The sequence below is a fragment of the Ptychodera flava genome, chromosome 1 (assembly GCF_041260155.1).
Source record: "Ptychodera flava strain L36383 chromosome 1, AS_Pfla_20210202, whole genome shotgun sequence".
NCBI lineage: Eukaryota > Metazoa > Hemichordata > Enteropneusta > Ptychoderidae > Ptychodera > Ptychodera flava.
This window is the reverse complement of record NC_091928.1, coordinates 3,534,202-3,552,681: the sequence shown is the minus strand read 5'-3', so window position 1 is coordinate 3,552,681 and position 18,480 is coordinate 3,534,202. Positions and strand designations below refer to the sequence as shown.

The following is an 18,480-nucleotide window of genomic DNA, read 5'->3' as shown; positions in this document are numbered from 1 at the left end:
CCAATCAAATGATTGCCTAGATCAAACAATGCATCTCCGATATGTCTATTTTATCTCGATGTTAGTTTTGGAAATAGATTAAAACAATGTCATGTACTTTTCCAGGCGTCTTGTCCGATGAAGTCGAACAGGCTCCATCGTATAGGAATACTGCAGTATCATTAGTTTAAAGGAACATTAGCTGTAACTTTTGACTAATTTTTCAATACTCTGTTTCAATGTATAAACACAGAATTTTACTGTAATCCGATCATCATGACCAATGCCCGGTGTCCTGCTTGCCAACACAGCCTGTATATGTGAAATGGCCATTGTTATTGTTGATAAATGTATTCTAGTCCAGACCTGAATACACAATTTAAGCAATAATAATGCAGATTATACCCATATAGGGTATATTTATGAGCTAAATATTAGAAATAAAAATGAGGGCCGTTTTCACTTATTCCTGATGTTGTCGTGGCAACATATGCTTAAGGTAGAACGCACCTCGGGGACATATATTCAGACTCTCAAACTTTTACAATTCTTTTCTGATATACCACTTGTAGGGGATCATTTTAAAGCTCTTGGTGAGAGAAAATTTTTCACCGTCTTAGTTTTTCGAAATTCGAAAATTTCATTTTTCTCCATGGAGTTAACATAGGGATGGCGGCCATTTTGAATTTTAAATATCGGTAAATCTTGAGTTAGTTGTTTCCCTAGTACCAAAATTTGCACGGTGACCCTTAATGTTTATTTTTGATTTTGAAAGAGAATGGTTAAAAGATTCAAGGAAAGTTTGAGCAAAAGTTTAAGTCTTTCACTTTCGAGGCGCTAAACACCTTAATAATAATAGACATTTTGGCAAACAAGTGACCGGTTTCTGCAGATGAAATAGTTTTTACATGACATGTAGGCCTAAGCCATAATCACGCTGCCAGTGTGGTTAATCACTGGCAAAACCCCTTGGAATGACATTTATCCGTTTAGTATGACAGAGGAGTTGGTCATTAGGCCTATGAAGATTGAGCACCTTTTACATGTCCGCATATATTACCTACTCCTGTGCGCTATTTCGCCTAATGTAGACTTTACTGAGGAAAATTAGGTACACATATCTGGAAGGTAAACGTGAAGTTTTGGCCCCTGTTTTCTTACTCAAGCACAACTTAAAACCTACCGTTTTACAGAAAATGTAGAAGTTTGACATGTAGTTGGCAAAAATATAGTTTTCACAACCCCTCTCCTAGGCCCCGCCCTATCAACTAAAATCTGTCGAGTTTGTGCTTTGTAGTTTTGTCTGGGGTACCCCTACACCCAGTTTCCGACTTCGTCACCCTTCCCCGTTACGTGAGACAATACTAAACGCGCAACTGGTCCCAGAATGCAAACGTAGCCGTTTGTTTCAGTTTATCTCGAGACGGAGTTTCCACTTGCTAATTTCATTGAAGAGTCAGAATGGTGGCTTAGGGTCTCTCCACAAACGTTGAGTACGCGATAACCTTGAAATAAAAATGACCTTCCTTAGACATCACGTGACATCAGGTCTACAGACATACTGTAACTTGTCACTGCTTGAACATCATATACTCACTCGACGCTAAAGTTCACACGTCATCGTGTATATACTATTCCGGAACCTGAACAGACAGTACCCTTCGAACGCAAGTGCCATGCCAATACTTTAGCACGATTGAGATGGGAAACTTAACACGGCGCCCTCTAGAGACAGGCTACCAAAAGAAGGACACGGAGTCTTTTGAATACGATGAATCTGAAGGTTTTCCGTTTAATTTACAAGACACAGTAATCATCAGTTCTTGCCCTAGAGTTTGACTACAACGTTTGGCTTATTTCTGCCATAATAGCCTCGATTTGTTAATATTTCTCCTTTTTTTATGAAAATGATTCACGAAAGTAACTTTTCATGAAATTAACTTGAAAAATGAATGATTAACAAAAGTGAAGGTTTTCTAGAACAGTGGTTTAACACACTAAATTCAAATATAAATACAATTTTGATGTCAAGAAAAAGCATACAAAATTAAGAAAATAACACTATCATCAAAACAGAAAAAATACAATTATTTGTGCACTAAACTGTGTTATGAGAACACATGGATAACCTACAAACCAGAGGAAGACTAGAAGTGGTTGAACATGGAAAAAAAATGACAGCCCCTTTTTCAGGCGCTATCACAGTAACTGATCAGCTTGAGTTGAGATAGGACTGCTAATATACAGACAAATTGAGCTACATGATACTCAAGTTTCCAGTTTTCCCATTAAGTAAAACAGAAAGCATACCGCAGTTTATTATTTATTAGAATATGCCCATTGTTGTCAATGTTCTCTTGAAGAAGGTACAAAAACAACCTGCAGACAGTTTTATTTTCTCGTCTCTCCTCCATGAACTTTTTAGACTGCAGGCTCAACACAATACACACACATCTATGTAAAGGTGGCAAAAACTTTTAATGGAAATGTATACAAAGAAGGAAGGCAGATGAGCCACCCCTAGAAATCAGGTGCGATCACCCATCTTCTTTCAAACCGGTTCAGCTTATATCACAAACAGGGTTGGATAAAGGAATGATTTACATGTCAAGACTGAATCACAATGTCATGACAGCAATAGTTTGCTATATCAAGTACAGTAATTTTTTATTTTCTTCTTCACATAACATCAGTTTGTAGTACCAAGCAACGTTATCTCTGATTTAAACACATCATCACTTCTAATTTATATTAATGTCCATTTCACAGAGACGTAACTACTTCCCTAAATACATAGAATAGATTATGTAACTACCTCCCCCCAACCCACCCCTCCCCCACTGATCAACCCATTCATCATTCAAAGGGGCATCACATATACCCCTATTACCCAATTCTGCTTCGTCGAAATACACTCTAAACCTGTTCGATATCTTTAAGCTTTTTTCCTTCACAAATCTAGATGGAACATAGATTTGGTTTTTTCAATTTAAGATCTTGTTAGTGTTTTTTTTTGTCTTTTTGTATGTTTTTTTGCCTTTGAAGTTTACAGTTACAAAAAGTGATTTGATCATTCAGATAGCTCAGCATCTGATGTTAATAGCTCACAGCAAATCAGATCAAACAGTTAAAACTACCACTGTAAACTTTCCAATCGTGTCTTTGCTCTTTTTTTGAAGTTTGCATTTTACAAAATAAATTCTGAACTCCAAGGGGTATGTCTTGAAGCCTGGCTATTTTGTTAACAGTGTTGACAATTCACAAGATAGCCAGTTGCTGCTTCAAAACCGTAATGCTTTTCACATAATAGGGTACTTTTTGCACACTGGGAAAACAAAATTAGGTGAAGAGAAAAAAAATCAGTTGGTATCTAGTCCACACAGCACACTGCCAATGGTTAACATTGAGGCGATAGTTTACAAAAAATGTCAACATAGTGGTAGTCCATAGTGGTAGTCCATAAAGCGAAGCTATTCTATTTGCCAAGTATTCACTGCTCTTTCTACTCAAGATACCTCACATGGCACAAAACTCCAGACTGGCTTTTCATATCTACTCAGCTACACACAAATGAGGGACTACCTCTCCCACTACCCACCCCTTTGCCTTACACTAAGATCATTCCAAGTTTCTACAGCAAATTCTCTTGGGTGAGAGAAAGTGAGTCAAAGGCCAAGCGAGGTATCCAAGAGACAATAACACTGACATTGAAATATAAAAGGTCTGCTGCTTTCTTGTCACAAGCATTTGACTCTATTGCATGCAATGACACAGATTTCAGAGAAAATGGCTATATCTTTAAAAGGAACACTCAAATCTACACAGCCATGCCCATCTCTTGTTGCTCATCAGTTTGTAGTTTTTTCTGTCACTGTACAAGTCTAAAGTAACACATGTGTGTTGTAGTATTGCTCTGGTATAATCTGAGATTATTTTTTCATATTAAAGCCCTACCCTTTGACCAATAACGGGTACAAATTAACAGAGAATGGGTGCTTGTCACAAAAATTAACACTGAAAGCAAATCAATTAAACAGCAAGGAATACAAGGTTATCTTTGAAGTGCAGCTTGATTTGAAAACAATCTAGCCCATAAATAATTCAAGTAGCTGTTTTACATGCAAGGTGTATTAATTCACTGTTATTGTCCATCTTTGATCTGTTCTTCACTAGTCTACACTAAGTATACCATATGACAACTGTCTTGTTAAAGCTGCATATGGAAGATATCACACAGTTGTTGGCTGTACATAGCACCTGGTATGTTATGTCTCAGTTTTACATTGTGCATCAAATGTTTCTTGAGTTGTTTTGCAAATGTAAACACAAGACTGATATCTACAATTCTAGAACTTCCACTACTGCACATCCACTTTATGTTGTCATTTAAAAACATGTTATTTCATAAAACAAATGCCCTAATGAAGTAGGTCAAATTGCTCATACAGCCAATGAATTGTGGTTAAAAATGTCCTTTCAGATCACATAGTGTTTGTTCTATCACACCTAGTGTTCATATCTATGAATGTTAATGATTGATGATGGACTAGCAGACAGATGTAGTAGGTTTCCTAATGGCACTGAATGCTGTTTAGGTAGAAAAGAAAATGTCTTTATATACCGTCACTCAATTTTTATCTAGTGGTAAAGCCGTAACAGTTAAATAAACCTGGTGCACATTGAAGGCACAGGTTAGAATGTGTCTTTAGCAGTATTGCAAACTCAGCCTTTGATAGCAATGCTAGATTAAATCTATACTTTCCTATCTAAACACATTTTGTCTTCAATTTGGAAAAAGAAAATACAACAATGAGAATAATTATAAAAATAGAGACAAAAATCAAATTTGCAAAAAAAATCTACAGCACATTGTTCATTTTATATTACCCAATGAATGTGCATGAGTAAAGAGGGCAATTAAATATAAGATAACATTATCCCATAAACTCTTAGCTATTGGAGTAGAGGGTATCTGGACACCAATTGTTTCTCTACTGTACATGGTTTTTTGCATAATACAAGGTTTTGTACACACATCTTGCACTTTGGTCCTGATGTCAGTAAAGTTCCCCCACTCCCTGAATTGGAATTGTCCGATTTCATTTGTTACCCCTTGGACAATTCTAAAACAGTGTGGGATATAGGTGCAAGGTACACTGAGTGCAAGTATAAAAGAAGTATTCATACATCCAGAGAGAGTTGGAAAGTTGTTATACTATCAAGAAGTTTTAGAGGACAATGCCATCACAAAACATACAGCCCATCAAATAAAATGATTTTTTGTTTACACCAATGGTGGAAATAAACAGGAAACATGATATCATGTAATTAGGCCAATCTTGAACTAATTCAATCTTGATCTAATTGATAAACATCAAGTCCTAAAAAGAAGCAGTTTTATGAAAATCACTATGACATTCACCATCAAATCCTTGGCTTGTTTTCATTGTTCAGTGAATTTTTTCTTGAAAACGAGATTGGCTGACAATGTAATAAGTTAAGGGGCACTGGTAATTCACTTGTCTCTCCTCTCACTGTGTCACATCTGTGGAGCAATAACTGAGGAATTACAAATTGCCACATGAATATTCTGTAAGCACTATAATACAATGTTGCTATGAGTGCACCCTTGTAACAATGAAAAAAGCTTTAAGTAGAGGGAATACCAATCAAGTAGAAATGATGGCAATTTAATATCATGAAATGAAATTTTATTTGAAGGGCTGTAGTGATATAATAGGCAGAGGTAAGCATGAAAGAGTTAACAGGAAAGATAACTTTCACAAACACAGGTCATTTTTAGCTCTCTCTGTTAAAGTCTGCTACATGCAGGAAAATATCCACACTTATCAGTGCAAATAATGTTACTTTGTCTACTCAATGCTGGTATGAAACACCATGCCTTCTGGAATTTCAGTCCACCTCTCCAAAACAAACCCCCTTTTTATAGTTAATGGAATATCCCAACTGTTCAAAATGGAACAATCCACTCCAGCAAGAGGGTAAACTTGTCTGAAATCACTGATTGACAGACAGAGGTCCATTGATTGCACTTTGTAACTTTTCCATATTCATTTTTCCATGGTCAAGATTCATTGCATAAGTTGTCATTGGAATATATTCATGCTTGCTTGATACGGTCCTTTTCAAGCAGTTACAGGTGTTTGGTTTGGCTTGGCAAATCCACCACGCCCTCTGTTGTTTCCACCACGGGGAGCAGTTCCGCGACCTGCAGAGGAAAAAATTGGATTCAATATCACATCCGACCCAAAAATTATTCATTTACACTTCAAATAAATCAAATATGGAATGCATCAAAAGACACTCACAAAAAATATGATTTAATGACAGACAATTCAAAAGTGTTAGTCCATAAATAATAGCAAAACTTCATGTTAATCTGCTGATACACTGAGCGTTGGATGAGATACTAGTGGCTTTGCCAGCACAGAGTGGGAAATGTGTCCCCCTAAAGTGGAGGAGATACAATTTTACATGCAACCAATACAAAACAGCAAGAGTGACTCACCTCTTGGTACTCCACCACGTGGGGGCGCTCCACTACCACCGCCTCTTTTGTAACCACTCTGCGAGAATGCCCCTGCTCCATACTGGCCTCTGTCCTGTGGCACATAGTTGGATTGATAATCTCTGGGTTGGTGATAGGAATATCCTCCTGTAATACAGACAAATCAAGTACTTTAGATGACATTATCATTTGTCACTTTGTTTGAAAATCACTGAAACTGGTTCTCTGATTTTCTATGGACAGTGCTTTCACCAGATTTGACCACTGTATGTGGTATGTTCTGCACCTTGTGAAAACTTAGCAGGAATTGCAAGTACAGTAGATTAGCCATGTTATCATGTATTAATATTTAGGCAATGATTTCCTGTGAAACAGAACACACCCTAGCTGTCAATGCAGCTCATCATTAAAATATTTACTACCTTGGACCCAAAGTGCAATAAATATACATAGTAGTAACTTCTGATCACTTTTTTAGTACTTTTTGTTCCAAATACCAACTATTCATAGTTTTAGTCCTTAATAACATCAAAATGCCTATTTCCATATTGTTCATCATTCAAGTCAATAGACTTTTGTCATGAATGATGATACATCTGTAGTTGTACAGGCTGTGCTGATAAGTTATATACCAGCTAATTTGATAGACATTAAGCAGTGTAACGACATCAACCATAGCATATTCCTTCTTCCCTCCAAAATACTACCTACTGTCAAGTGCCATGTGATTTTAGTGATAGTCATGTGGATAAGATCAACACTGGAATTTCAAGCATTTGGAGTGTAAAATACACCAAGAAGTGAGACAAAAACATACTTCACAACACAAATGACAGTGAAAATACCCAAAGTAGCACCCAAACCACTAGATGGCACATGTCACAATATACGATACAATCTCACCCCTATATGATGGTGATGGAAACCGACCATTACGTGTGTTAAATGGAGGACGACTGCTGCCACGGTATGTGCTTCCTCCGGCGCCACGTGAACCACGGCCACCACGTCCATTTCCACGACCTGCCGACGTTGGTCTTTGATATCCACCAGGCTGACCCATGCCTGGATGTTGGTGTGGGTAACTTCCTGGAGCTGTTAATGGAGACAAAATTACTGTCAATCTCTGGTATCTTCACATCATGACTTAAACTGTGACAGGATTTCAGAGCGTGCAAATATTCTATGGTTCAGTGTTATGATAGACAAACAGTTGTAAGACACTACCCTAAATTACACAGGAATGGTCTTCACGTTTGAGACAACTCATTTCAATAACACTTGCATTTTCAACACATTCAGAAAGATGTTGATAATTCATGAATCATGTGGACACACAGATCAAATCTTACTATCCACAAAGACAGGCAGATTTCTAACAAAGACTGAGTGTCAGTTTTTACAATTCCTAATATACAGCCAAGAAAATTAAGAATTGCGACATGCGCTGCCTACAATGCATATCCTACATGGACGTTTTACACAGACACTGTAATATATAGCTTTCTTTTGACCCTTTCATCACTGTGGTTTTAACCAATTCCATTGTTTTCTATGGTAAAGTTGGACCTCTAGACAGGGAAATGGGGGGGAAAGGTATACAGAAAAACTTGCATAAAGCACTCTGGTAATATGAACAAGCACCTATTACCCATGCTTGGGGTGTTTCAATAAAGTAATGAATTATATCCCAAATACTTGACATGTAAGAGGATTTTACACCAGTAACCTGAGAGAGGCTGCGATTACCCACAACCATGGTATGGTCAAAACCCTACATGTCACAGTGAAATATTCTAATCATTTCACAATGCAATTTAACCCTGACAGAAGACAGTATTGAACACTGTGTGTTGAGCAGAAACACTCATTTCACATGGACCCTACAAGGACACTGACCTAGAAAAGATCAAATAATTAGCATTGTCCTTACCATGCGGTTCAGCTGACTGTACTGACATTTGTGCTTCATGTGCAGACTGTGTGTCTTGCAGTGTTGGTGGCTGGGAGTAATACTGAGTTTCTGACTGTTGCATGCTTTGATCTGTGAATTCAAGTTGCTGTGATGTCACAATCTGTGCCTGTGGCGTCTGTTGCATGTAGCTCTGCTGTTGCTGCTGTCTCATGTAGTTCATAGACTGAAATGGCGGTGCGTTGACGTTGATTTGGCTGGTTTTGCCGGCGCTGGCTGACTTTGTTCCTGGGGTGGTTGCGACTGTTCATGAGAGAGTGTCATGCTCTGAGTTGGATCAGAGACTGTGGAACTCATACTTGAAGGGTTTTGAACTGATGATAACTGTGATGACAAGGAGTCTTGGAGTTGATTTGATTCACTTAACTGACTGGGAGCTGCAAAACAAAACAGCAAGCTGGTCAGTAACTTTACACACTGTATTCAGTATGTGTTCTCAACTCCAGCTGGATAAACATATCGCATGCAAAACACCAGTTTCTTGACAGGAACTTTCTTTTATATTAATATTTCATTTGGAATCACTGCATATGAATACAATAGCTTTGAAAGCATCACATTTCACAGAATATTCACAGAAGCATGCTTCTGTTCGCTGATGATAAAACAGTTCAAGACAGACAAGGCCCGGCACATACATACATTCTTATCTGAAGGTTAAACTGAAACACAGCTAGCAAAGCTGTTCTTAGTTTTGAATGGGCTGCTGTCTTTATTGTGTTCATTTATATCAACATTACATAAATAGCCTGTCATTAATTAACTAACTATCAGGCAGTATTTATAAACAAAGGAACTAACCTGTCATGGACTGTGGGGGCAGTGTTTGTGACATGTGAGCTGCTGACATTGTTTGGCTATCTGTACTACTGAGGGGGACTGTCTGTGCTGGAACTAATGACTGTTGTGCTAGCATTGACGGTGTGGAGAGGCTTGGACTTGCGCCTAAGTTTGAATGTTGCTGCGATGAGCTCTGGTCTGTTGTGGAGCTTGAGTATTGTTCCTGTGTGAGAGTCTGGCTTGGTAAATTTGAGGATCTCATGACTGATTCCAGGGCGCTGGTCGTTTGCTGCGTCAGCTGGTCTAGTGGTGTGTGATGTGACAACTGTTCAAGTGTTGAATGTGTTGAAGGGTCTGTAAAGAAAGCAACATATGAAACACTTTAACGCAAAATTTCAACTGATGGTACTAACTCCAGACGAATACTATAAGAAAGCTTTACAATTGCAGTGTGGTTTGTTAGCAGATTCATGTCATCACATTCCCCCTTACTATTTTCAACTGCATTGTTTGACAGACAGCTTATGAAAATACAGTATACATACTCATGTATGTAAGAATACATGGCTACTGGGTTAACAATACTGACTACTGATGAACCATCATGTACATGAATGTTATCATAGTGGCTTGAGAGAGACATTGTGTTTTATTACAACTTCAAACTATTCAAGACAAATCTACTCTCTACTCTTCAATGGTATACAGGTGACACCAGTGAAACGTGTTTACCACATTCTAGATGAAGGTCAACTCCATCTACCTGGTGGATCTGTCAACATATTTTGGGAAAGAAATTTGACAGCAGGTACCTTCAAAGGAATTTGGTCACTTAAATTTACAAAAGCCAATCAGTTTTTGACTTGTTAAGCCACAAAAAACATGTGCGCCACTAATATTGCATGGTCAGTAATATTGTATTGTATGGTGCAGCTACAAGTGCTTCATTGAGTAAATATGGCTGATGTACCCCTTTGTATTGTACATGGATATCTGAAAATTTAGTGAACAAGACATTGTTGATGACACAGTCCCCACTTGTTAATGGGTAGTACTTTGATTACAGGTCCTCAGAGAGGATAGAGTCCTCTTCATTAGGTCTGTGATAAAAATACTTTTGAATAAATTCGCTTGATACATGTCTGAGCTGTAGTTCAGGACACTGAAAAAATCGTAATAAAATGGCCACATGGCGGCCTTATTGGATCGTATCACATAACAAATCTATGTGCATATGTATGACAGACATCCAGCTTTATGGGTTTGCTCAGAATTAGATATACGCATAATTAATGAGGTACAGTATGAAGCATCATAAGGTCTCCCATCATACCATATATGAAGGGTGTACCACTTGTGGTTACTGAGTTATGGACAAACATGTATATTTGAGGTCAAAGGTCATCGAGGTCATGTGACATTTTGTCAAAATAATTGTATTGCTAAGTTATCCCCATATACCAAAAATCAGACCTCTAGCTCTATTGGCTCGCTCAAAATTAGATATGCACATAATTAATGAGGTACAATATGTGGCGTCATAGGGTGTAGCACTTGTGGTTACTGAGTTATGGACAAATATGTATATTTGAGGTCAAAGGTCACCGAGGTCACGTGACATTTTGTCAAAAAAATAGTATTGCTAAGTTATCCCTATATACCAAAAATCAGACCTCTAGCTCTATTGGCTCGCTCAAAATTAGATATGCACATAATTAATGAGACTGGGTGTCATGGACGGACATGACCCAATCTATAAGCCCCCTGGACTTCATCCGTGGGGACTAAAAACTGTGTCACTGCATCCTTTTTGCAATATGAATACAATGAGAAACTAAATTTTTATTTTTCTTGGCCTTATACATGGGAGTCTATGGACTGCCTTATACATGGGAGTCTATGGAGACTGCCTTATACATGGGAGTCTATGGAGGTGAAAACTAAAAAGTCCTCTAACACGGCCAAATTTGATCGCATTGTGAAACAAATCGACGTGCATCTGTATGGGGTAGGGTACTATCCTTGTGCAAAGTTTGAAAGAAATTGACCTGGGCATCTCTGAGATATCTGCGTGAACGGACGGACGGACGCACGCACGGACGCACGCACGCACGCACACACGCACGCACGGACATGACCAAACCTATAAGTCCCCCCGGACGGTGTCTGTGGGGATATAAGTGACTTCAACTCTATCAGTTACGTTAATAGTTACGGTACAGCATATGTTTAATATTGGATAACAAATCACTTGGGTAAGTTCTTCTTGACCTTATTTCCCCTTTGAACTTTGAACTCACCTTGAGATGACTGTGGTATTGCTGTCTGTGTGCTCTGCTGTGGTGGTAGTAGTGGTTGTGATGTTGCTACGGCTACAACTGCAGGGTCCATGTGTGGTGCTGCAACAGAAAGAAACTATAATTAACGACAACATAAAATTTTCAGTTATTTAGACAACTTCAAATCGAAGGAATCCTACAAACCACTGTAAGGATGTGATGAAGTACTGTCACATCAATGTCAAACCAAATGACGATGTCTGTACAGACACAAACAAAGCATTGCCTATATACACTGCCAATACACAGAGAACATTTAGATTTCTTACAGTTCAAACTTACACTGAAAATCAATCATAGATTCCTGCATAAAGTTGAAGTCTCCCTGGACAGCGGCTAACACTTCATTGACGTCTCTTTGGGGTTTGTGGGTTGGTAGGATGGACTCAGACATGAGAGGGCCGTTGCTTGATGTTAGCAGTGTGGGTTCTTCAGTGGTGGATGGTGGTAACTCAGCAGGTGGTAAAGATGATGTAATCTAAACAATAAATTCATCGTAAATGTTAGCTTTTAAAAACAACTCAAGAATCATTCGATTATGGCCATGTCTGTGCTATTTTCCCCATCACAAACACACTCCAGGAAGATGTTTTCATTTTCATTACTTTGGCATTCACAGTACCAAACAGGGAACTGAACACTCAGGTAAACAGACACTCTTAATTGGCTATGCTGTTTAATACTCTCCTGCTCTGACTTTGAACATAGAGTACCTGGTACAGAAAGCTGGTATAGCAAGGATGTGTGTTTACCATGGGTTTGCTTAGCCTGCTCATTGAGAGCACATCAGTGTAGATAACAGATTAGCCGGTGGCCAACCAAGGGGCCATGAGAGAGTCTAGTGAACAATCAGGACTTTACAAACCCAACACAATAAACTGGTTGGCAATGTCACAGACAATCACAATTGAGATAACATAGCAGAACAAGCAAGCCAGGCTGTGCATTTGGAGTATTTAGTGACCGGACAGATAAAATTGGTTTAATGATGAATTGTTCTCTGAAATAATAAATTGATATTTTTGTAACTATACAGCTTTCATACCAGTACCACTCTGTCTGTCTGATGCAACAATTTCTTAAACCATCTGTGTTCCCCCCCCCCCCCCCCAAAAAAAAAAAAATCGGGTAATTAAACAAATGGCTCTCCAGTAATCAGGTCAAACGAGAAATTGCATTTCATGTTTATACCACTGTATCATAACTTCATCCCCCTTTCACCCAGTTGAATTTTGTTGAATGTTTTTTTTCTGTCTGTCAAAAGTTCAGCAGACTGTCATGTATATTAAGTCAAAGTTAGATATGCTATTATAGCCTGTGTCTACAGCTGACATTGTCATCACTAGTATTACAGTGATAGATTGACAAAGACATAGACATCAAAGAAAGCACTGATAGTATCAGTACAAAGACATAGACATCAAAGAAAGCACTGATAGTATCAGTACAAAGACATAGACATCAAAGAAAGCACTGATAGTATCAGTACAAAGACACAGACATCAAAGAAAGCACTGATAGTATCAGTACAAAGACATAGACATCAAAGAAAGCACTGATAGTATCAGTAAAAAGACATAGACATCAAAGAAAGCACTGATAGTATCAGTACAAAGACATAGACATCAAAGAAAGCACTGATAGTATCAGTACAAAGACATAGACATCAAAGAAAGCACTGATAGTATCAGTACAAAGACATAGACATCAAAGAAAGCACTGATAGTATCAGTACAAAGACATAGACATCAAAGAAAGCACTGATAGTATCAGAACAAAGACATAGACATCAAAGAAAGCACTGATAGTATCAGTACAAAGACATAGACATCAAAGAAAGCACTGATAGTATCAGTACAAAGACATAGACATCAAAGAAAGCACTGATAGTATCAGTACAAAGACATAGACATCAAAGAAAGCACTGATAGTATCAGTACAAAGACATAGACATCAAAGAAAGCACTGATAGTATCAGTACAAAGACATCGACATCAAAGAACGCACTGATAGTATCAGTACAAAGACATCGACATCAAAGAAAGCACTGATAGTATCAGTACATGTACACACCTCTGGAGCATCAGCTGGCGGTACCTCATCAGATTCCACAACAACATACTCCTCAGTTTCCTTGGTTTCTTCAACTTCTGAAAATAAATCAGTAATTTATATTTAAAGGGCAAATAACTGTAAACTTTGATGATATTTTCATTATCCCTTATCCTGTCAAGTTCATGTGTCACCATCAGGTCAAGTTCGTTAAAACCAGTGAAGAATAATGTGTCCCATATGTTGCATTGCAATAAAACAATGAACATTTGAAGGCCCTTGAACACAGAGCTACTGTGAACATGATTTTTGCAGACCATAAGTGCTGAAACACACCAAGCTAAGTGGGTGAAAATACATACGCAGGGTCCTCCACAGGGGTGATGTTAGGGGTGGCACACCCAGTTTGTGAGCAATCTAATCATATGTTAATAAATGTACAAAATAATACATTTTCAGAACATTATATGCAAATTATATATTTTCATGTAGATTGGCCATCCCTCAGTTTTTACAGGCCATGAAGAACACTGCATATGGTTTTGGCTCAATACCACTTTTTACTGACTTGACAGATGGGGGAAGTGATACAGTCTGGCAGGAAAACGGTTATTTTTGTTCTGTAAAAATACACATTTCCTTATCCTTCCGAATGATGTGCTGAAATACATAGTATTACCCATTCAAATACAATATCCATTTATGTATTCCTATACATCTTAATCAAATACTGACCTTCTTCTGGTTCAGCTTCTGTTTCACCGTTCTCAGAATGGGAAGGGATGTTTTCCAAGTAACCACAAGCCATGACACGGTCAAAAATGTCCTTCAGACCCTTGTCTGTTAGATTTATTAAGGAAACACTAGGTTTTCATACATGCTGATGAGACATAACTTCCATTTATGACAGACTAACATACAATCAAACATAACATGTATTATCTCCAGCACCATTTGGCAATAATCCATACATATATGATGAGAAAACAGCACAACAAAGTTGTTTAACGAGCCAAAGACTTTAAGTTATCAAAACTGGTCTTGCTGTAAGCCAAAGTAACACCAATGAAATTAAAGAACATTTCAGACCATTTTACTAAAATATGAGACCAACCCCCACCCCAAGAACAATGACACAGAAGTAAACTTCAGACCTCTTTACTAGATTTTACATATTCATAATCCCCGATTAACCCTGCCCCATCATTTATATATTTCCCTGGATTTTTAAGGATACAAGTTGTTCCGCAGACATCCTTTGGCTTGGCATCTAAGAAGCTGATAAGATGTTCACTGGCACTGCTCTGTTTCTCAGAGAAACTGGAAAAAAAGCCAACATCAAAGACTCATTAACGCTATCCTAGTACACAAATACTCAGTAAATTATGGCAAGGATTGAGGATTTTATAAGGTGTTGTGAATTCACAAACAAGGATTGAGGATTTTATAAGGTGTTGTGAATTCACAAAAAAAACCTGCTGAAGCAAAGCACTATGAAGACTACGTATGAATAAGTTGCACATACTACATACACACACTAGAAGCAAAGACCTGTTGTGAAAAGACTGTCTGGAGGCACAGGGGATTTGGTCACAAATTCTCTCTGTAATTGCTTTCTTCTGAAAGTACAAATTAGCTCTTCAAATTGAAAACCACGTAACACTTAAAGGTTACTATATTGACCTCGAAATAGGCAGAAAAATTATTTAATAATTAATGTTGTGCTAATCTGTTTTCATATAGTCAAGTTGTATGGAATTGAACCTTGTCCATGCTAAGATAAGATACAATCTAAAAATATTACAATAATTCACAAAGGTATTACTACAAGTTTATATATTTTGATACCAAATAAACACTGGAAATTGTGGGTTGATGATGAATAAAAGGGGGGGGGGGGGGTGTCAGGCCCTGTTAATGCTGAACTTTTGAAATAAAACATTGAAATAAAATTATCAGTGATAGCTGTAGAACACCAAATCACATTGGACTTCCACTAGCCCAGTCACAACTTGAACCCTTATCCTGTCAATTTGACAAGTCACCACCACAAAGTCAACTTGGTTAAAAGCAGTTAGATATAACATGTTCCCTATGTTGCATTTTAACAAAGACTTGAAAATGAGAAAGCCCTTGAAAACAGAAATACTGTAAACACAATTTTTACTGTATGACATGGATATAACATACCAAGTAGGTGGAAATATGAGTGGGTTTTGGTGCAATATCACTTTATACTGACTTGGCAGATGGGTAAGTAACAGGGTTGTTATGCAATATCACTTTATACTGACTTGGCAGATGGGTAAGTGTAGCAGGGTTTTGGTGCAATATCACTTTATACTGACATGGCATATGGGTTAGTAACAGGGTTGTTGTGCAATATCACTTTACACTGACTTGGCAGATGGGTAAGTAGTAGGGTTTTGGTGCAATATCACTTTATACTGACTAGGCAGATGGGTAAGTAGTAGGGTTTTGGTGCAATATCACTTTATACTGACTTGGCAGATGGGTAAGTAGCAGGATTTGGTGCAATATCACTTTATACAGACTTGGCAAATGGGTAAGTAGCAGGGTTTTGGTGCAATATCACTTAAGGGAAAGACACTTATTTTTTTATCCACTTGCCCTTCGGGCAAGTGGGGGGGTTAAGTTCCCTTGCCCGAATTGGAAAACCACTTGCCCAGTAAAATTATGTGGTTCGAAAGCAAAATCATTGATTTTTTATTTCACACACTTTATTTGCAACCTTTATCATGTTATTCATCAAACTTCATGATCACTAGTGAAAAATGTCAGTCACTCTCTCACTATTCTCTCCAGACTTCCAAGAGTGCTGGACAGCTCATTAATATTCATCTTCATTAATATTCATGAAAAAAATTTAAATGCTTGTATGTTTACTTTCTCAGGGCTATAATAATGTACAAATAATAACAGCCACTTCCACTGTACCTTCAAGGTATTTTTTCAGTCTTAACTGAACTATACAGAAAGAAAAAATCTTTAGAAGTTATAAAGGAATGTTTTGAAGCTTCTGAAAAATAATGTACTTCTTTGTCATGTTTTACACTGCCTATATCATCCCTCATCAGCATGGCACCATGAAGTTTTCATTACATTGCACTATACATGTTTTTCTGATGACCTAGGTCTCTTTTTAATGCTCATATGCAGATTAAGTAAACTTTTAATCAACAACTGAGGGTGTCAGCGAGTTCACGATGTGATGCATGCTGAATTTCTCGATGTGAAATTCGGTCCGATCGCTTTTTGACAGTCATTTTAGAATGGGAAAATTCACAAACAGAGAGGTTGGTTGCCACGGACAAGTAACTTTTGGCTCATTGACCTGAGAAATAAGTCAGTGTTCATTGAAAATTCAAAGACTGGACCCGTTGACACCAAAGCTTGCTTGTGACCATGCATGCTGTCATCTTTGCATGCAGTCTTTCCACAATGACCCCCGTGAATGCCAGTCACTGAACTGAACATTGCATTGTAGAGTATGTTTTAGTAAAAGTACTATTTTTTGGTGCTAATTTTCGCTACCTAATTTTATTTTTATAGTGTTGTAAACATTCATACAAAACAAAAAAACTTTGTATGTCTTTTTGATCGTACAGACATGTGACACCATAACCTTGTTTTGTGAGGGCAAGGAACTTTGTGGACATACGCTAAACCAGCGTACGGTAATTAACCGATGGTATTGTTTATTGAAAATGATCATGCAATATTGTGAAAAACTTTATCCTAGTTCTCACAATGAAGTAAAATGATTATTATTTGTTGTTTAAGTCCATGTTCCCACATCAGAAAATCGATCTTATGGATTTGATTTCTAGGTAATTATTTTTCACTTGTCCGTTCGGGCAAGTGGCATCGCTGTTTCACTTGCCCGAATGCGACTTTCACTTGCCCCGGGCAATCGGGCAACCCTTAGTGTCTTTCCCTGCACTTTATACTGACATGGCAGATGGGTAAGTAACAGGGTTATTGTGCAATATCACTTTACACTGACTTGGCAGATGGTGATTGGTGATATATCACTCTATACTGACTTGGCAGATAGGTAAGTAACAGGGTTGTTGTGCAATATCACTTTATATTGACTTAGCAGATGCTGCATAAAGGTTACAGGAATTACACTAAATTCAACACACACACTGTGAGAAATGTACATGAAAGAAATATTGTCTCCACATAAAGAGATGATTTATTTCATTTCACTTCTCACTGACCTTCACTGTTACAATTGATACAATTACACAAGTTGCATTCAAGTCAAGGTCAATGAGAGTCAAGGTCACTGAACTGTGTAGCATCTTACCTGTCCTTCTCTTCTCCTTCCTCAGTCTCTCTGCTTGGTAAAACCAACTTGTAGAACTCATCAATATATTTGAGTTCCTCCTGCGTGAGTGTGATGGCTCCATGACTGCCCTCAGTGAAGTCTTTTCTGACATTCTCAGAACCAAGCTGTTCCAGCATGTCCTGTAGTTCCAGCACAGACTTCAATCTCTTCTGTTCATGTTCTTGTCGATGCAGCTGTTCACGCTTTGCAACTTTCTTCTGCTGCTTTAACCCTGTCATAGAGTCAAGATGTAAATCAAATCATGTTATACCATTCTGGTGGTTGGTCTATGGTGTCAGTGTCCTCCCCTCTATGAACCACAGGAAAGTGCTGTGGTTTAAATACTGAATGAGAAACAAATCTTCCAAACACATAGCACACTATTTGAAGACTAATCTCTACAGCCAAGCTTTGTATGGACTATGCTTTTCAAGACACTGACTTCATGCAAGGTCAAGTAAAATTCAAGGAC

The 18,480-nt window shown here is 37.9% G+C and overlaps 1 protein-coding gene across 2 annotated transcripts; it reads right to left on the bottom strand.

The window, feature by feature from the left end:
- Positions 1–5,700: 5,700 nt before the first annotated feature.
- Positions 5,701–18,262, bottom strand: LOC139119971 (caprin-1-like). Of its 2 annotated transcripts, none has more exons than XM_070683980.1 (11): positions 17,988–18,262; positions 14,889–14,971; positions 14,387–14,491; positions 13,673–13,749; positions 11,882–12,077; positions 11,561–11,659; positions 9,282–9,614; positions 8,442–8,857; positions 7,412–7,603; positions 6,509–6,655; positions 5,701–6,208 (listed from the first exon to the last, which is right to left on the bottom strand). In XM_070683980.1, the coding sequence occupies exons 1-8, from the start codon at positions 18,245–18,247 to the stop codon at positions 8,640–8,642; spliced, it is 1,371 nt and encodes a 456-aa protein (XP_070540081.1). In that variant the 5' UTR covers positions 18,248–18,262; the 3' UTR covers positions 5,701–6,208; positions 6,509–6,655; positions 7,412–7,603; positions 8,442–8,639. The 2 variants fall into 2 exon arrangements, with proteins under 2 accessions (XP_070540081.1, XP_070540165.1); XM_070684064.1 differs by having other exon boundaries at positions 7,439–7,603.
- Between the last annotated feature and the right edge of the window lie 218 nt (positions 18,263–18,480).